This window comes from Manis pentadactyla, chromosome 5 (assembly GCF_030020395.1).
Source record: "Manis pentadactyla isolate mManPen7 chromosome 5, mManPen7.hap1, whole genome shotgun sequence".
Classification (NCBI taxonomy): domain Eukaryota; kingdom Metazoa; phylum Chordata; class Mammalia; order Pholidota; family Manidae; genus Manis; species Manis pentadactyla.
The window spans coordinates 32,589,086-32,610,762 of record NC_080023.1 but is presented as its reverse complement, the minus strand read 5'-3'; the positions used below and the strand labels follow the sequence as shown (position 1 = coordinate 32,610,762).

The following is a 21,677-nucleotide window of genomic DNA, read 5'->3' as shown; positions in this document are numbered from 1 at the left end:
ACCTTTGGAGGGTGCTTGGGAACTAACTTGTTATTCTTAAAACTAGTAAATAAAGGAGAAAAAAATGAAGTATTTACTCTACTTTTCCTTAATCTCAGGGTAACCAAATAGCTGATGTGGAATTCAGAAGAATGACAGGATTAGAATATCACCATTTTGCAACCCCTAATAAAATAAAGAATCTAGGTAAAAAATGTTAATGGCTGCTGAAATCATAAGGTGAAAGGCTGATGGGAAACCTTATAACGGATGCATCAGGCTCATCACACCAAAACCTAATAATAGAGTTTAACACCATAAAATATGAGAATAAAAAATCCGTATGTTGAAGCCCTAGCACCCAACATTTGGAGATGGGTCTTTGGTAGATACTTAGGGTTGTATTAGGTCATGAGGCTGGGCCCTGCATGATGGGATTAATGGTTTTAGAAGTGAAAACAAGAGATCTCTCTCTGCTTGCACACACCTAGGAAAGACCATTAAAGAAATAGTGGGAAGGTGGCCTAAAAGCTAGGAAGAGACCCCTCACCAGGAACCACATGGACTGGCCCCTTGATCTTAGACTTCTCAGTCTCCAGAACTGAGAAATAAATTTCTGTTGTTCAAGCCCCCCATCTGTGGTATTTTGTTATGACAGTCTGAGCTGATTAAGACATGGGCCTAATGAGATGATGAAACAGGAAGCAGACAGCACCATCTATGAAGTCATTTTTCTAAAAATATCAAACCTATTTCTGATCAAGCATCTAGATTTAATTAGTAGTTAGTGGGAAATACAGGATGTAGGAAAAGAAATTAAACTATACCACAAGGGTACACCCAAATAAATCTAAATGTCAGAAATTCCTCAGGACAAATGACCTGTTATCTTAAATAAATGGCTAGGGGTGAAAGAGTGGGGAAGAAGGGGAAAGGGGAGGGAAGAGATATTAAAACGAAACTTATTCTTAAAGAACATATAAACTAAATGCAATGTAAGGAGATTTTTGGGATACTGATATAAACTAACCAAATATGATAAAACATTTATGCAACAGCTGGGGAAATTTGCACCTTAACAAAACACTGGATAATGTCAAGAAATTATTGTTGGAGAACCTGGAACCCTCATACATTGCTGTTGAGAATATAAAATGGTGTAGCTGCTTTGGAAAAGTTCGATAGTTCCTCAAAATGTAAACATAGAGTTAACATATGGCCTAGCAATTCCACTCACAGGTATACACCTGAGAGAAATGGAAACATATTCCACACAAAAGCTTGTACACAACTTGTAGCAGCAGCATTATTCATAATTGCCCAAAGTAGAAATAAACCATAGTCTATCAACTAATGAATAAACACAATGTCATATAACTGTACAATGGAATATTATTCAGCCATAAAAAGGAATGAAGCACTGATACATACTACAACATGGTTGAACCTTGAAAACATTTTCTAGATGAAAGAAGCCAGACATAAAGGCCATATATTGTATGATTCCCATTTATATGAAATGTCTAGAATAAAAACCATAGACAGAAAGTAGAATACATAATACATGTAATATAGTAATTCAGATAGTGTTGGTATTGGTATAGGATGAACAAATCAATAGAAGACAATAAAGAACCCCAAACCGGATTCACACATATATGGTCTTTTCATCTATGACAAATGCTCCATGGTATTTCAGTGGGGAAAGGATGGTCTTTTGATAAATGGTGCTGGATCAACTGGCTATCCATATGGAAAAGAATGCTTCCTGACTCCTCCCCCTTACACCATACACAAAAAATTATTCAGGATGGGCATAAGCCTAAATAATAAAGCTAAAAAATCAAATCTCTAGAAGAAAACATAAGAGGAATATCTTCATGACTATGGGATAGGCAAAGATTTCTTAAATAGGACTAAAAAGCACTAACCATAAAAGAAAAGATTGGACTTCATAGAAATGTAAGAATTTATTTTAATCAACATACCACTAGGGAATATAAAGGCAAGCCATGGCTTGAGAGATTTTTACAATATACATCTGATGAAAAGACTTGTACCGAAAATACATAATAAAGTCCTACAAATCAGTTAGAGTAAGATGAGATGATACAACTAAAAACTAGAATAAATATTCATGAACAGGTACTTTACTAAAGAGGGTATTAAGATGGCTAATAATCATTATGAAAAGGGGTTCAACATCATTAGACTTTAGAAAAATGAATTAAAGCCATAATGAGATACCACTACACATCTATTAGCATAGTTACAATGAAACAGACTGATACGTGTTGGCAAAAATGGGGAGGAACAAATTCTTTTACATTGTTGTTAGAGTGTAAATTGGCACAACTACTTTGAAAAAAAATATTTAGTAGTACCTACTATTGCTAAAAATACATAATACTCTATGACCTAATAATTATCCTCCTGGATATATACCCAATAAAACTCAGTACTTATATCCACCAAAAGACATGAAGAGCTTTATGGCAACTTAATTCATAATATGCCCAAACTGGAGACAACCCAAACGTCCATTAACAGAATAACAGGTATATAAATTGTGGTTATATATAGTTCTATAGTGGAATAGATCTGTAGTGGAATACTTCAGCAATGAACAGGAATGAACTACTGTTACATGCAATAACATAGATGCACTGCAGACTTAATGTTCATTGAAAGAAACTGGACACAAAAGAGTACATATGTATGACTGCATTTATAAATAGATAAAACCAATCTTTAAGGATGGAAGTCAGAATTGTGGTAACCCTTGGTAGGGGATATTGACTGGGAGGCAACATGAGTGAACCTTCTGGGGAGCTACAAATGTTCTATTGCTTGATCTGGGTTAAAGTTACAGAGGTGTACATATATGTATGTACATACATGAAAAAAATGAGTTGTATACTTAGGATTTGTGCACTTACTGTGTATGTAAGTTACACCTAAAGCAAGCCCAAAGGTTATCTTTTAAAGGTAGAGTTTATATCCACAAATGAAATGAAGTCTGTGATTTGCTTTAAAATAATACAGGGAAAGGGGGTGGGGGTATGAATAAAATAAGATGAGCCATGTGTTGATAGCTGTTGAAGTTAGATGATGGGTGCAGGTAAGTGTGTTACACTGGTCTACTTTTGTATATGTTTGGAAATTTTTTCATAAAGTTTTAAAAAATATTGCTGTTTTTGAAAGTTTTATTACAGAGTTTACTTACAGTTTCAATTGCCATTTCTATTGCTGCATTATCTTCTGAGCCTGGACATTTCAAGAAGTGTTTAAGAGCCTATAAGGAGAATTGTATAGCAATTAAAATTTTTCAGACTGCTTTCACATTGGAAAAAACAAAGCTTTCACACAAAGGAATCTGTGAAAGCATTTTCATGTCAACCAGGGGCTTGCACAGTTTGGGTCTTAAGATACATACTTTTAAAAGGCTGAGTTTAGTTTTAGAACATGGAAGGATTCAGTTAATCCTCTAAGAATCTGTTTATGATTTCTGATGAAATGAAAATGAAAAATGTGTCCATTTTCAGTTACTTATTCATTCAACAAAGATTTACTGACAACCTGCTACTTTGTATATGAGATTATGCTAGATGCTATGGGGAATACTAGAAAGGATATAATATGGTTCTTCTTTTTGTATTATGTACAATCTAATTGGGCTGATTTGTGTGATGTGATGACACTATAAGGAACAAATTACTTTAAGTCTTAATTATTTAGTTCCTTAGCACTAGACCACCACATCTACAAAGAAATTTAAAGTTATAAAAGCTTAAAAGACAAATGGGCCAGTCATTTTTATATGTGCTCTGAGAGAAAAGATGATTAAACATGGGGGTGACCCCAAAAGTATCACAAGGAAAAAAGGACTTGAAGATGAACAGGTCTGTGGTAGGACAGAGGGGAATCTAGATGGAGAACAAGAATGGGAGAGGCTAGGAGGAATGAAGGATTATCCTGTGGAAATGGCTGGGCAAGACTGGGAAGTTCAAGCTGGTTGATCAAATCGTGGAAATTCTCTAAGGAGTTTGGACTTTATCCAAGAGGCCAGAAGCAAATTGGTGGTCTGAAGGCTGACTTCCCACACAGCCATATTTCTTTGGCCAGCAAGGTATTATACTAATATCTTGGGCCTGTATTTTAAAACTGGGAGACCCAGACTTTTGTGTCTCATATGATTTGGCACTACTGGGCCCAAATTTATGAATAGCAACAGTTTTCTAGAGGTAAGCAGTAGCTGCTCCCTTCAGACAATACAAGTGTCATCCAGCTGTTCCTGTCCTGTCACACAATGAATGAACAATGTACCTCACACCTTCACTTATTTTTGTCCCTTCTTTAATACTGTAACTCCTGCTTTAGGGGCTCTTTAGGAATGAAGTACCATTGGGCAACGTGAAAAATGAACAAAAATGAAGGATGAGTTATAGGGGGAGAAACTAAAAGTAGGGAAAATAGGTAACTACAATAATCTGAAGTGAGGTGACCCAGGTTTGGATTCAGCTGATGGTCGTTGGAATGAAGAGACAAATGTCTGAGACAGTATGTCGGGAGAATGTGATCGGGGGTGGGAGACAGGGAGATTGTAAAGGTGACTCCAAGACTTCGAATCTGGGTGTCTGGGAGCATTAATATATTTTTAAATACTTCCTAAAATCATTCTTCTGGAGTCCAGTATATGTTTTCTTGGCAAATACTAACCCGTGAATATTGGCCACACAGCAAGAAGAATTTTCCAGCCTGAAAATGTCTTTTTTCTCCTTCAAAATATAAGGCAATGCTTTGATAGTCTTCATTAGTGGTGTCTTCAGAACCTAAAACAGAAGTTCATTGAGTAAAATATCTGAAAACTTGTTTACCTTCTATTGCTGACCTACAAATAAGACCTAAAAACAGGTGATCTAAAAATAGGTGATTAAAAACTTTTAACAGCAAATATCAATGTTATCCATGTCTGTTTTCATCACAAAACATATTCATCATAATTACCCCAAATATCAACTGTGTTTCATCTTCTTTTCACTGTAAAAGGAAATTAGTGATGAAATTATGAAGCTTTTCAGAAGATGGGAGACTGACGAAAATTAGGCTTGGGGTGGATTAAGGATTGTGCATTGAGCATTGACTCCCCTGTACAGAATTTTATTGTTGTTAACAACCATTTGATCAATAAATATGAGAGATGCCCTCACAAAACAAAAAACAACAACAACAACAAACAAACAAAATATATATATATAAACACACTTCCAATTGTAAAATAAATAAGTAACAGGGATGTAATGTATAGCATAAGGAATATAGTCAAAATATCGTAACAACTTGGTATGGTGATAGCTGGTACCTAGAATTATCATGTATATAAATGTTGAATCACTGTGTTGTACACCTGAAACTAATGTGATACTGTGTGTCAACTACCCTTCAATAAAAAATAATCATCCAGGAAAAAAAAAAAAAAAGATTATGAAGCTTTGTGGGAACCTAGGTTACGATTTGACATTACCTTTAGGAACTTTTATCGTTTGTTAAGAGTCTTAATCTCATTTCCTAAAACAACAGGGACAACTACGACTCTAACCTGAACCATAATTTGCCTACTTTCAGAATAATCAGAAGCAAAATGAACCACAATACAAATATAATCCATTTCCTTTTCTTATAATGCCTGGTTTAAACAATAGTCTTTATGTATTTGTCAGACTAGTAAGGAAAATGACATTCAAGTGGCCCATAAATGCTATTTAAAGATATTTACTGTTTTTCTTTTGGTTTTAGGCTTAAATATATTAAGCACAGAGGAAGAAGGACCTTAGAGCTGCTGGAGTTTCAATTCATTGTTAACATCTACGTATGGGAATTGAAGACCTAGTAGGGTAAGTATAACAGCCCTGAGCCTCCTGCTCAAGGCAGACACGTAGTTTATGAGAGAGGTGGGTAAAGAAAGGTAGAGAAAAGTGTGTGTGGTGTTTTGGGGGTGGGAAAGTGTATGTGTGTGTGTGTGTGTGTGATTTAGGATAAGCCACATCCTTTTGAAATTAGAAAAACTTAACATGCTTTAGTGCAATGGTGATTTTAGGAAAAAAATGTCACCTGTTAAGTTAAACATTAATAATTCTAATGTTGCTTTTATCTGTACTTCCTTTTTTCTTTAGCTCTTTATTCTCTCCAATTATCTGAGTAACTTCCTAAGATATTAGAAGATGCTTCTAATTATTTCTTCCCTTGAAGACTGAAAAAAACTTTCTCATGAACCCTATTGTCAACCTTTATGGTCATTTTGTGAATTTTAAAAACCAAAATAACATAAAAGGAGGAATGTTTAATGATTTCACATATATGAGGTATTTTGAATAGTCAAAATCATAGAGATAGAAAGTAGAACAGTGGTTAGTAGGGTAGTAGGGGTTGGGGCTGAGGGAAATGGGGAGTTATTGTTTATTGGGTACAGAGTTTTAGTTTAGGAAAATGAAAAAGTTCTGGAAATGTATGCTGGTGATGGTTGCACAACAATGTGGACAACTTGCTGTGGCTAAACTATACATTTAAAAATGGTTAAAATGGTAAATTTATGTTACATATATTTTACCACAATAAAAACAAAATGAAGCAAAACAACGCAAAATAATATTATGTGTCACCCATAAAATGAAAAATTAAAAATGTCAGTAATTCCTAAGAGTAATTGCAAACATGGGAAGAAAACCTATAAGCAGATGTTCTCAGAATATGAGATCTCTATTGGACTTTCTTCTGAAAAACCACATCTTGTATATATCACTTCATCAAAGTAATCATATATTCTTAATTTGTAACTCAATTTTAAAAACTGATGAAAACATTTACTCTTTCAAAAATCATTCTGTTTTTCCCATCACCTTCACTTTGGAACCCTGCTTTACCTCGGGTTGATAAATAGTAGGATTTGGGAACTCTGATCTCTCTTGGAAGTCACTCAAAAAAAAATCTTACATTTGAAAATGATCTTACCTTTAAGGTGACAGCAGGAATCTTGAAATCTAACAAGTAACACAGATATGTGCATGTCTGGGCATAAATGGTATACTGCCTGTGTTTATGGGTGCACCAACCTGATAATTAGGTCATAAGAGTCAAAGTGTCTCTGTAATAAAAATCTTTAAGAGAAATTAAGGAAAACAATGATACTTACCAATAATGTCTGCATAGATTTCCATTTTGTTGTGTTGCTGAGCCAGTGTGAAAGCTTCATTATTACATTTGGACATGACAAGAAACTGGATGGCAGACCCATAGTCACCTAACTGTAGGAAAAACCTAAAATAAAGCACCTTAATTAGCTTGACTCATTTAAAAAAATAAGCGTGTCATTTACAAAATTAAAATCCTTCTCAACCATGAGAAACCATCTACAGATAAAAATGTATTAGTTAGGTAAACTGCAGTTCTACACTATCTGCTCATACTTGAAAAACATATATGCTGACCACAACAAACAGCTTTTTGGATTTTAACAGTTAGACCTAATAAAAAATAAATATTCCATTTGAATGTATTTATTTGATATGGGGAAGTATTTCTGGAAGTCCAAAAATAATGCATTATGTATAAGCCATTACCTGGCTACCATTTTGGCTCCATCCAGAGACTGGGTCTCTCTGACAATACTGACAGCCTTCTCAGGGTTGTTGAGGTGATCCAGGTAGATGCGGATGACACTGTTCCACTGTTTTGCAGTCTCATAAGCCACAACAGCTTCTTTGTATCTGTAGGAAATACTTAGTTCAGACGAGCTTTCTTAACACTGCCACATTTTAGGGAAAAATGTCAATAAATATTTGGAACACTTTTATCTATGATTAATGGTGGTTGCTTATTTTTCTTGAACTTCTTTGTCCTTCATCAGAAAGAATACCAGGAACCATCTCACTAAAATGTGTTCCTTTTAGGGGCTTGATAAACTAACAGTAAAATACCAATACTGAATTGTGTTTCTCATATATGTATAACTTTTTACATTTTACTGTTTTTTGTTTCTTTTTTTTTTTTTTTTGAATGGTAAGACTGTAATAGTAACATAGGCTTATTTTAGCAAATAGGAAACAGAATTTTTCACAATTAGGGATACCCCTTATTGGTGATATATAAAATCATTGAGTGTCAACCTCTAGATGGAGCTCAAGACTTCCCCTCAGTCACCACTAGTTCTCTAGGTCCTTCTATTTCAAGCGGACATTTAGTGTTTATTTCCTAAGGTTACTTTTCCAAAAGTAGAGTGTATTAACCTTTAAAAATCTCTTAATAAATGTTGCCAAATGACTTTCTAAAGGCTATAGAAATTTATACTCCCATCAGTCGTCCATAACAAGTATATTTGGACAGTATGGTTATTAGTTAAAAATAAATCTTTCCCAATATGGTAGGTTAAAATGATATACTGTTGCTTTATTTAATTGCTATTAGTGAGACAGAACTTTTTCATGTTCACATGAAAGAAAGTTCACACTTGTCTTTAGTCCATTTCCTTCTAGTGCCTTGAGTTTCTCATATTAAGTTGCAGGAAATCCTTGTATATTTAGGATATTAATTATCTGTTGCTATATTTTAATGGTGTTTGGCAGCTTAAACAGTGCAGTCATAGGTGTGGAATTCATGTGCCTGCACTATTCTCTCCCTCTGTATCCTCAAGTTATCCTCCTTTACAATGACTATCACTTAACTTCATTTTCATGACATATCATATCAAAATATCATCTTCTAGTATTTACCCCTCAAATAAAAAGAGACAGTAGTCTATACTTGAATAAATGAAGGATTCACTGAGGTACATAAGGCCGGGGGAAATTTAATAGTCTGGCACTTCAGGCCAGGGGACAGGTAAAGATGTTCTCTTCCTCTGCTTTGACTTTCTTAGAGGGTTGCAAATATCAATGATTAATTTATCCAACTTACTTTAAATTTGTACATTTGAGAAGCTGTACATACCTTCCATCTGCTTCTTTAGCTTTGGCATACTGCAAGTGAATCTTTGGAGAAGAAACATGAGGCAGAAGCTCACCAACTTTTGCCCTAGAATGCAGGTTTGGGAGAATACTGTCGGCATCTTATTCATGCCACAAGTAGCTTCCTACAATGAGATGTTAGTTTTGAGTATTCAGACACAGTTATTGATCTTTAAAAATCTCTTGGCTCTTACAGGTAAAAGCAGATTTCACTGCTTTTTCTTTGACATATTCCTCTGCCCAACCCCCCACACCCCCTCCAGCCCATGGGAAAATGAAGGTTAGTTCTTTAATTCTTTGGAGGCAATAAGGCTTTTTTTCCCTAGTAATTTGATCAGGGAGGTCCCCACACCAAACCAATAGAATGTGCTATTCTTTGGAAAAAGAACTATTAATATGAACTCATATAAGAAAGGAGAAAAGGAAATGGAGGGCAGGCCCATACAGGGAGAACAGGACGTACAGGTAGGAGCAGCAGCAAGGAAACAAGCGGGAACAGACCATCAGGAACCATTCATTTCCACACCAGGTTTCAGCAAATTCTTACCAGTTCTTACAGCGAATGTAAACAGATGCTGCTTTGTCATAGTAGAGACCCTTCTCATACAGTTGGGCTGCTTCTGAATATTGCTAAAATGATATGAGAATATTAAAATACTGAATTTATTATGTATAAGACCTCATGGATATTTATGCATAGAAAAGTATACCTTCATATTCTCCAGTATGGCTCCACAGTCTCTTTTAAGGGCCCTGCTGGGATGCTTCAGGGCCTGGTTAACGCCTCGGCGTATTTCTCCCATTCTTATGGACATCTGGGCCACTCCAGCCAGACACACTTCATCATGTTCCTGTAATTATAAAGTAAATACCTAAAAATCAGACCCTATCTTAAAATGATGTATTTCAGCCAAACAATTAATTTATATCTAAAATGAACACAAAGGTTATGGTTAACTTCCATTAATTCCTTCAGGCAAATCTCAAGATTTTGAAATAACACTGAATCTTTTTTTTATAAATCATCTGCTACAAAGTTTTATTTTGTTCTTCAAAAGTCTAGACCTTTTATGCTTAAGAACAATTTCTACTACTTCTTATCATAATGCCCTGCATATCTTTGTATGTCTTCTTGGTATAAAATTTTATGTAAGAAGTAATACACTGGATACACAGCATAAATGTTAGGAATAAAATTCAGAGAAAAACAATTTATCAAATTGAAGATTTCTCTACTAGGCATGATTAGACATTAAAAACTTTACTTAAAATTGTTAAATTCATTAAAAATAATTAAATAACTTTTCAAATAATGAATCTGTACTAGTAAAACATAGTATAAGTTTATGTGTTATGTAAAGCAGCATACCTACTGGAACATTCTGTGATGAAGGAAATGTTCTGTATCTGCCCTGTCCAACATGGTAGCCAGTAGCCACAAGTAGCTACTGAATACTTGGAATATGCTTAGTGTGTCAGAGGAAGTGAATTTTAAATTTTATTTAGTTTTAAATAATTTAGTCACGTGTGGCTGTTACTATTTGATAATGCAGATAGTGAATGAACTAAAAGAGATATAGCCAAAGAAAATGTCAAAAACCCATGATATAAATGAGCAAAGGATGTAATCAGACAATTCATAAAAAAGTATAATTGGTCAATACAGAAATAAAATATGCTCAACTTCACTAATAAACATATAAAATGAAATTTACATATATTTTGCTTATCAAATTGGTAGAGATAAAATTATTGATAACATTCAGTGTTGCTGAGAATGTGGGAGAAAAGGACACTTTCTTATATGACTGACAGTTTGTATGTATCACTATATTTCCTTTTGGAGAGAAGTTTAGCAATATAAAAAATTTCAAACCTACATTTTATGATCTAGAAATCCTACCTGTAAGAATATATCTTTCAGGAATACTATCTTAGGTAGCTAAAAATACATATACTACACAGAATATTCAGGCAGCATTTTGATAGTTAAAATAACAAAAATAAAAACTGTAATTTGACAAGGAAGTAGATGAAAAAAACTATAGTACATCCAGACAATGGAATATGAAAGCTCTTATAAGATTAGAACAGAGTCATATGTATTGACTTGAAAAGACCACAAGAAAGAAAATGATGTTTTTCACAGAATGGATTCTCAGTTGATCACTGCTAATTGAAGAGAGATGATTTCATGTTTAGTAAAAATCCATATTACATACATATTTGTATGCTTAGAAGAGATTCTGGATAGAAATACATAAAATCATTGACAGTGGTTATCATTAAGGGGTGTGGATGGAGAAGAGAACACAGGATTCTCATTTTTCTGTTAACATGGACGAATTTTTTAATTGACTATAATGAAATTGTATTACTGTTGTAATAAACATGCTAGATATAAAACAGAAAATAAAAAGATTTTCAATCTTTACAAGACATCACCTAACTTAAAAATACATCAAATTTTATTGCTGTATAGGAAAATTTAGTTTCTTGAGCTAAAATTCCTGGGATGGACAATGGGCTGGAATAGTCGATAAAGTACATACTTTCCAGGTTCATCATAAAAGATACAACATTAGAGATGAAATGTCAGAATGAAAAGTGAATTCTGGACTGGGAATTCACTGTCAAAGTGATTACTGAAATGATTTAAAATAGTAAAAGGAAAAAAAAGGAAGAGTAAAGGAGTAGAAAGTTGCTTGTGACAATCATGGTTAGCCTGTAAGTGAAAGGGATAAAAAACTTATTCCCAACCTTAATAAGCTTATATTTAATAAACTTATAAAACATGTCTTTTTCAGACTAACAGAAATATTATTATCTTCAGTTTTTAAAGAGTTTATAAAGTGTTTTTAAATGATTTAACTATATCCTTGCAAGGTTGTTAAAAAACAGAAAAAAAGGCTCACATACTAGATATTAAATACAATGCAAATAAGATGATTTTTTAAATGAAACTGACAACAAACCTAAAGGTAATCATGCTTATCTTATTTTTATTCAATGTTACCTTATTATCACCTGTTATTCCTTTCTCATAATGAGCCAAAGCATTTACATAATCACCCCTGAAAGAAAAATTAGAGTGAATTTTAATATATATTTAAGTATCTGATTTACATACACAAGAGTTAAAAGATCTTCATCACTAGTTGCTTGAGCTCACAAAAGATGTTACATGTAAAATCTATATATGCAAGCATTTTTTCAAGTGCAGTCCATTATTATTCCAGTACTTTAAAAATAATTATTAAGCTGGATTATGCTAGACTACAAGGTACTTACTTTCTAGTATTCTAGGTATTTGGGGGAGCTATGTTACATTTTATGGGACACTTGGTTAATTATCTCCTTTGGGGCACTAAATGACAATCATGTTACCATTAAAAACAAATGTATCTTCCAAAGGCCCAATATTTATAAGTAGACTATGTGCTAAGAGAATTTGGGTAGAAATAGAGGAACACGCTGAGGATTACAGTGTATTACAGGCCCTGGTTCTTACTCTGAAAAGAAGTGTTACACATAATATAAATAATAATACTCCCTGTTCCCATTACTGATGCTAACATTGATCTGCACATCCAGATGACATGCTGCTTATCTCCAATTGTTTTTACTATTTGGGACAGAATAGATCAGTGATTTGTCTAAGACCCATTTGGAGATCATCTTCCTCTAAGAAACCATGTCCCAAATAATAAATTAATCAGCTCTGAAAATGGCATTGAGGTCCACTTGAGCTCCACCTTATCAGTTGAGGCAAGCTATTCAACCTCTCTAAGCCTCACTCATCTGTTGGTGCACAAGGAATTTTTTGGAAGAGAAGCTGTACTGCTCATTGAGAACTCTGTTTTGGACAACCCAGGGTTTCATGGTGAGCAGTGTTCCTAAGCAGAAACTTCTAATAATATTTGGACCCAATTAACTCAACAAAGCTAGAGATGTCTCCTGACAACAGGAACAACAGTTCCTCCTTTAGAAGCCTGAAGTTTTCCCTGAGGAAGCCCAATAGAAGATGCTAAATTAATATTTTGGAACTCTCACTTTATTTTCGCGATTTTAGTTTATTCACCTTAGTATTTTATTTTGGAGCTCATATGGATCTAGCTCATTAATTTAATCACAGACTAGAGAACTAAATCCCTCCCACAGTTGATGGACTGGCTCTGCTTTGACCTAATCAAGGTCTTGATTACGCAATGAACCAGACTTAGAATTCAGCACAGGCTGAGGGCATCAGATGTCAAAATCAGCAGCTGGTGGCTACTAGGATATTGATGATGAGGGGATAATACCTAGTTAGTTACCATTGTCACAAGTAAACTCTCCTAACAATTGGGGGCTGTGGTGTGTGTCTAGATCAGGGTAAGGAGTCAGCATACAAATAACAGGGTAAGTTTTGGGAGTTGGTGGCTTCATGGTCAAGTATTGAGCAGAAAGGTTAAAAAATACTGACAAGAAAGCATAGGCTTTCAGTTGGCCTCAGCACATGTGACTATAATGAGATAAAGGCTGAGAGTTTGAAGGTACAAAAGCTTCTGTTACCTTGAAAGAAGAGAAAAATCAAATCTTTTGCATGTTCACTAGGGTGTTGTGCTTGGACAGGATATGGTGGGTCATCCCCAAAGTAATAATCCTTTTCTCTTCAACACAGACATTTTGTACTCTAAGACCCTGTCACCCTAAGGACAGAGATGAAGGGCCAGGACACTGGAGCCTTGTCCCTTGTGTAATGCATGCACTAAGATTTCAATTTGTCCTTTTTAATATGTGGATTTAGTTTGTAAGGGGCAGAAATGTAACAAATTTAAATCAGGATTGACTAAGAAGAAATAAAATCTCCAAAACTTTTATTTGCAAAATATAAAATTTCAAATAAGGGGATTAAGAGGTACAAACTTCCAATTATAAAATAAGTAAGTCGGGGTAAAGATTTAATAATATGGGTAAGTGTTGAACCACTGTGTTGTATCTTTGAAACCAACATAAGATTGTATATCAATGATACTATAATAAAAAATAAATAAATAAGTCATGGAAATGAAAAGTACTGGCAATAACAACTTTGTATGTAATAACTTTGTATGGTGACAGATGGTAACTACATTTATTGTGGTGAGTATTTCATAATGTATAGAATTGTTAAATTACTATGTTGTACACCTGAAATTAATATAATATTGTATAACATCTGTACTTCAATTAAAAATAAAAATTTTTTAATTAAAAAATTAAAATAAGGTATCCTGGTTATAAATGAAAGAGTACTTTTTGGTAGAATAACTTCTATAACTATAATTTGTGTCTCAATAACCTCAATGAATCCAAAGTCTACATGAAAATAAAGTGGAACTATATAAAAATGTTTTAAAAATGTTAGAATCATATTTTCTTTGTTCAAAGACCAATCTTTTTCTACATTTAACTTTTAAAAATTGGATTGTTTCTTATAATAAATGTCAAGAGAAAGTGTCCAGTTGTGATGTAGTTGTTATTACACATACATATGTGAAGTTAAATTTGCAAATACATCATTCATTTATTGTCTCTGCAGATATTTGCATTGGTAACACTAACTATGGCTGAATTGAGCTTAAAACTGGATCTTGAATGCCTCTAGAATTACATTTTTATGCAACATTGAAATGAAATGTAAAGTCTGTCAATTAAGACTACTGACATTTAAGACTAGTAATTAAAGCACTAGAAAATTCTAAATCTCTTGGAATAGGTTATGGAATTTGCAAAGGTAGCAGAGATTTGTAAAACATGAAGGATTATTACTCAAGCACTACCTGTGAAAACGTTCTGGCTTGACTTTCAACACTAATTTTTTTTCCAGAAAAACTGCAATTTTAACCAAACAGAAGACACAGATGAAAACCTGGTATTTTTCATTACACTTTGAAATTACACTGCAAATCCTCAAAGCATTCAGAGATCAATCAAGATCATGAGCATAGGTTATGAAAAGCATTGTCACTCTGATGCTGTGCATAGCTGTTGTTAGCTAAATGTGATTCCAAACAATATTTAGACTCTAAATGTAGAAAAGGCTTAATTAAACCCAAACTTACATTTTGATCCTTAAAATGAAAGTGGATAAATTCATGGATAAAACATTAGTTAGAAATGACATTTTTAATGTAAAATTAATATATATTTTTCTCCTTAAGAATTATTAAATCAATGGAGTGCCTTATTAATAGATATTCAGTAATTAGCTACTTACTGAAACATATAAAGATGAGGACTTACGTGAATTCAAGCTGAATAGCATATTCTTTTGATATAAATGGTATTTGGTCTGGGGCTAAATGCTTTGCCAGTTGCAGAGCACTGTCCCAGTGCTGTAAATCCCTTCTCATCTATTAGGAAGAAAGAGACCTTTATTTCAAATGAGCAAATTACTTTGTATAGTCACCATATAATGTTAGTTTTAATAAAAGTAATTACAAAAACCCTATGTCTAAAAAATGAAACAATCTTTGTAAGGATAATATATTACCATAGCATACATTCTCAGTAAAGATGGTCCCACGGGGGCAGAAATTGGTTCTTGGTGAGCAAAAACATCTTAACTATTATAATGGTTTGTGGCCCTCCAAAAACCAATCCTACATAACAAAATATTACTCATTAGTGTTTAATTTTTTTCCATAGGGGAAAATTTAATTGAATTAAAGTTAATCCAATAATCAATTGAATTAAACTTAATTTTTCTCCTTCGAGGGGAGATAAAAAAAACAAGGTGAGAAATATTTTATTATAGGATTTGGTATTATTTTCCAAGAAAATCTGAAGCTATATCACAACATAAATAGCAAATACAAATGTAAAATGTGAATGTACCTTTCTTCCTGGCTCCTGTGGTTTTTATCTATGTCTGGCACACAATTCTAAATATAAACTAATCATTAAAGAATCTTTAGAGTTCACTTCTCACTTTACTCCACTTTGTAAAGAACTGGTAATACCTAACATTTTCAAGTGCCATTTCCTGCCAGGTACTATTCTAGGCATTCAGCTTATTTGCTTTTCATAACTAGGCTGAACTTTTCTTGCACCCATTTTAGAGATCCAGATACTGAGGCAAAGAGAGGCTAGTTTTGTACACAAATTACATTGTTAGTATGTGGTAGAGCAGGGGCTGTCCCTATGACCTCTTTAACTAGCCAATTCATCAGCCTTCAGAGTGAGGTTAAAGCAACCACAGGGTGCAATCACCCCTCTCCAAATCCTTTACAAGTCCAGCAGCACATGACAAATGTCCACAGCTAAAAGCAGAAGAGCTAAGATGAAGTCCCTGCCCTCACACCGCAGCCACACTTAACCTCAGTGTACACCAATCCAAGTTCTGAATATTTGTCAGGGTGTCTCCAGTTATCTCAAATAAAATTGTAAAATCTAAATTTTTCCTCAAAACAAAGTTCATTGGTTCATTTAAAAATTTTAAATTAAAATTGGTTGTAGAACAATTTGAAAGAGGGAAGTCGTGAAATTAATAGCAAATAAGTTTTCAAAACAGGTTCTCTAAGTAATTGTGGAAATACTGGTTTGAGGAGGAATATTGTTAATAATGATAACAGCTACCACTTCTGTGTCTTTACTATTGATTAGGCACTGTTCCAAAAGATCAATTCTCATTTTTAAATCTTTGCAGCAACCCTATGGGCTAGACAGTGTTATCCCTACTTTAAAGAAATAGTATCTAGGACAGAGAAAAATTACGTAACTTGTCCAAGGTTACACAGAACTAGGATTTAAACCCACACATGCCTGATGCTAAAGTCCATGTTTTTAATCACTATTCTATATAGCCACTTCTCCCTTCTTCTGCTTGTTGAACTAGGTCTTCCCTTGCAATGCTTACCCATGGGAATCTAGTGATGGTACCCTAGTCCTTAGTCTACCTCTTAACACACAAGAGAATTTCATACAAGTAAAAGATAGGTGTACTTCAGTTTCTCCATTTGGAAAATAGAAAATAATAGTATTGTCTCCTAAAATTGTTGTGAGAGCTAAATGAGTTAAAATATGTCAAGTGCTTAGAAAAGTGCCTGGCACACATGAGCACTCAGTAAAGGGAGGCTGCTTTTATGTGTATGCCTTTTTGTAAGTTACAGAATCTGTTCTCTTTAGGCACATTTAGACTTTAAATTATTTGGTAATGCTACAATACCATGCCTTTTATGGCTCCACAGAATGCAGAATGAAAATATTTTTGAAGTTAATGAGTACTCAGGGGTTATAAAAAAGCTGGAATGCCTATATTCTAGGAGGCAGAAAGCATGTGGTGTACAGTGCTAAGAAATTTTAATTCTATAAAAGGGGGCTTCTCCTTTGCAAATAACGACCCATCCTTCTTTGCGGCCATACCTCCAGGGCAGCAACAGGACAGCTGGATGCAAGGTACAAGTCCTGAGCCAGGTTGAAATCATTGGTAAACATGGCAAGATGGCCTGCCAACAGATTGTAGTCTTCTATTCCCTACAAATAAAAGCAGTTTTAATGAGGAGAAATATAATGGTTTAATCTTTTTTTAAGACTTTGCTTAGTAGAAAGTGGTTCTATCAATTAACTTACTATGAGTTAGGCAAGATTAACTGGAGAAATTTAAAATGTATGAATAAATGTCCTTTAAATCCTAATCTGATAATTCTCATAAGATGCTGTTTACCTTTATTTGTTCCAAGGACATCACTATGCCAACATTTCCAATTGCCCGATAAACGCGGATTGCAAACTCCACCTCCATGTGATGTAGGCAAGCTCTGGCCAACTCATTCCAGGCAGTCTGATCATTCAGAATCCTGCACATTTCCCAAGCATCAGAAAACCTAGGATTTGAGTATATAAACTTTATCAGGAAGCTCTACCTGCCCCTTTAAGGCAATTTTCAGATTATATGTAATTTAATGTTATGTCCTAGATAAACTTTGTAAAACATTTATTAATCTGTAATCATTTCCAAGTTATGAAAAATTACATAAACTTTTCTTCCATTTTTGTAAAGATGAATGTTTTTTCTTGAATTGCTTTTATTAATCTGAATCTACTTTGTGTAAACCACTCTCCCTCTTTAACAACTAATTCTATTTATATATTTTTTAGTTTACATCACACATTGGTGAAATTATTTTTGTTTTCACCTTTATTAGACTATTAAGTCTAATAAAATTAGTACTCATCAGCCAACTATGGCCTGCAAGCCAATTCCAGGGAGCTGTCTGATTTTGTAATTAAAGTCTGGGTGGAACAAGGCTACTCACTAGCCCACTCGTTATGGGATGTCTCAGCTGCTCCCCCACTGCAACAGCTGACTTGAGCAGTCATGACGAAGACCCTATGGCCTTAAAGCCTGAAACAGCATCTGTCCCTTAACAGAAAAAGTTCACCAACCTCTGGTTTAAAACATGACCATAAATGCCAATTAAACTTTTTTGTGGAATTGCTACGTTAATGGATATATTACATCTGTCCATCTATATAATCACTTATGCATTTTTCCATCCAACACATTTACTGAGCACTGATCATATGCCAGGAACTGCGCTTGGAACCAAGATACAATGATCAAACACAGTCAGCATCCTTTAGGCGGTCCTAACTGGGGACAGTGGAAGAGACAGGTAAGTCAGCAGGTGAGTATAACACAGTATGAAAGGAGTAGCAGAGTATTTACAATATATGCATCTTTGTGCCAATTGCTTTGTATAAATTCTAATTCTATCATCGGATTACCCTAACAACCCTATCCACTAAGTAGGAGTATTTTATAGATGAGGAAAAGGAGATTTAGAGACGTTAAATGACTAGGCCAAGTCATCTCCTGGTAACTAAACCACCTCCTGTGTTGCATCCTGGCCCTGAGGCAACCGGTGGGAAAGGTCCCAACCCAGACTGCCAACGCTCGGGGCATCAGAGAAGGCTCTGTGGGGCAGCTGAGGGTTCCCCCGAATGGTGAAGGAGGAGGAGTTACTACATACAGAGAGTGCAAAGGCATTCCAGGAAGGGAAAGCAGTATACACCAAGGCAAAGAATCAAATTCAAGCAGTCAATGGCACAGAGAAGGAATGGAGAGAAGGGACAGTGGAGGCTGGCATTAGACATCACGGGCCTAGGATGTCATGCTGAACTCCCCCAGGAGTAGAGATTTCTTCCTAAAGGCAAAGGGAAGTCACTGAAAGATCTTCAGGAGGCGAATGAGAGGATCAGACTCACATTTTCAAGTGTGGGGAAACAGATTAGATTGCCATGAGGCTCCTGGTGGAGAGAGCGGTCAGGAGGTGGTTATATTCTACACTAATCCGTGTAAGGGCCCGAGTTAGGAAAAGGATCTGGGGTGTGTGTTGGGGCATATGCATATGTGATTAGGATGGGGGAGTAGAAGGGTCTAGGAAGATGACGAGTTATTGTAAACTGGGAAAGTTTGAAGAGCTCATGGACTCCCAAATACATATGACTGGTAGGCAGTGGTAAATACAGGCTTAAGTTGAAGATGCATATTTTGGAGTCAGACTCCTACGGATGGTATTGAAGTCATGTAAATAGAGGAGACTGATTCAGAAAGAATAATTTGTAAGAAGAGAGGATAGTTCATGGGACCGCAAGGAATAGGAACACTTAAGAAAAGGTCAGAAGAACCAGAACCACAAAGGAATCCACAGTGACCCTAATCCTAAGCAAAGCAAAATCCAACTGCATTATGATGAAATTAAGATATTGTTGAAATAATTAGGCTTATTAGAATTTCACAATAACTACACTATTCAGGTAATCAGAAACCTTTTTGTTCGGAAGGGTTTTCCCTGGAATAAAGCACCAAAAGTACACTAGTGTTTCCTTTATACACATTCTCATATCTATTATCTTATCTGAGCCTCACAGAAATCCTGTGAGTGAGCAGGTAAATACTATTATCTACACCTATTTTAATAGGATTTGACCTTTAAAGTCACAAAAGCAAATGAGAGGCTCCACAAGAAGCGCTTTAAGCCCTACCTTTTTAGCATTAAAGCCTGTGTCAGCATTTCTCTCAGGTCATTAGGCCTCACATCTTTTAAACTGCTGAGGAAGCTGTGGGTGCTCAGGTAGATGTTGTTTATTTTTCCACTCTGTGTCTGGCAGGTCAACTCTCCATTATATAACAGCAAAGGTTTATGAGAGAAGGGAACTTTGGTGCCTCCAGCCAAAATGACCCTGGATCCTGTTATAAAACAGACATCTTAATGCTGAGAGCTAATACTCAGCCCAAAAACCGGAAAGCAATGTTTTAATTTCACTACAATAGAAATTCACTTATCAACAAATGTGTGAAAAAGTGATTAAGTACCTTGTATAGTGTCCTTGTGAAAGACGTAAGTGTATACCTTATCATCATCATAAGCAATAAATACACCTTTATCCATTGGCCAGTTTTCCCAAAGAACACCTTTAATGGTTGGTGAAAAATCTGGAATCTCATAGGTAGCATCATTAACCTATAAAATAAGATTTACAGATTTGCCCCAAGTCTCTACTTAAATTATTATCACTTGTCTTGCTAGGAGCGCATTTGCAAACTTAGTTGGTAAAACTTACCAGCTCATATTCAACCCAACAACATTCCAACTGTAACAGGAAGGAGTTTCTTTTCTTATTTCTATACTAGTTCTGACTTGAAAAACACTGCCTTAAATGGCAAATTAAGAGTTTAAAAAATTTGGTGAGTTTTCAGGAAAAGCTTAAGTCTGGACATAAGCTTCAGATTCAGAAAAAAAATTGCTCAAAATGACAGGAATGTAAACTATGAACACATTTATGTTTAAAAAATTTTCAATAATCCTGGGTATAGAAATGCTCCAACTAGAAAAGAAACAAATTAATTTAGATATGATTTACAATTTAAATAAACTCCATCAGGTATGTTTTATTTCAAAAAAAGCTCTCTATTACGCATTCCAACAAACATGAAATGGACTGTTACAATAATGTGAAAAATCAATACACATGTTCTTGTGAACTCTGGCAGTAGGCTTGTATGTAACCTGGACATGGGGCTGAGAAATACAGCTTTACACACATCATCCCATTTAATTTTTGTACAACAATTGACAAAGTAGACGCTATAACAGAATGTACTCTACAGATGGGGAATGGGGAGTGAATTCAGAGAAAGCTCTGTAGGAAGCCACGCAGGGCTCATGCCACTGACAACATTGCTGGCTGTGGGACCTTGGACAAGTTACCTTGTTTGTGCCTTAGTTTCTTCACCTATAAAATGGCAATAATATGAGTATTTGTATCTAGGGCTGCTCGATACAAATGAAAAAGTAAAAGAGATCATTGATATATGAGTACTCAGCTCAAAAATATTATTACTATTAATCCAGGTTTGTCTGTCTGTCTTTAAAACCCATGCACTTGACTACTACACTCTGCCGCCTCTCTCCAGGGCAACATGTCTGTGAACTCCTCACAGGTCCTAGGCTGTGGGGAAGGCTCTGCACTACGAGCCCTCCTGTCCCCTCCCTGCCAAGCTGGCTTTACTCATATAAAAGACTGGGTATTATTTAAAAGAGGAATTTACTCCTGTGGGCACAACACTCCCACTGGATATCTTGCCCAGACACTTAATGTGCTAACATACCAATGACATCTGAATTTGGATAAAAGCAAACACCCACCTATATGGTGGGTTATGGTGGG

General features: G+C 35.0%; 1 protein-coding gene across 2 annotated transcripts in view; it reads right to left on the bottom strand.

The window, feature by feature from the left end:
* WDR19 (WD repeat domain 19) overlaps positions 1-21,677 on the bottom strand; it is a 99,874-nt gene that overhangs the window by 31,264 nt on the left and 46,933 nt on the right. For both annotated transcript variants that reach the window (XM_057502155.1, XM_057502156.1), the window contains exons 16-28: positions 20,323-20,470; positions 19,992-20,196; positions 17,668-17,827; positions 17,367-17,477; positions 15,246-15,355; positions 11,995-12,052; positions 9,689-9,829; positions 9,526-9,608; positions 8,962-9,045; positions 7,596-7,742; positions 7,169-7,293; positions 4,699-4,811; positions 3,206-3,274 (exon numbers count right to left, since the gene is read on the bottom strand). In XM_057502155.1, coding sequence (XP_057358138.1) covers positions 3,206-3,274; positions 4,699-4,811; positions 7,169-7,293; positions 7,596-7,742; positions 8,962-9,045; positions 9,526-9,608; positions 9,689-9,829; positions 11,995-12,052; positions 15,246-15,355; positions 17,367-17,477; positions 17,668-17,827; positions 19,992-20,196; positions 20,323-20,470 — 1,554 coding nt within the window. The remainder of the gene's footprint in view (positions 1-3,205; positions 3,275-4,698; positions 4,812-7,168; positions 7,294-7,595; positions 7,743-8,961; positions 9,046-9,525; positions 9,609-9,688; positions 9,830-11,994; positions 12,053-15,245; positions 15,356-17,366; positions 17,478-17,667; positions 17,828-19,991; positions 20,197-20,322; positions 20,471-21,677) is intronic.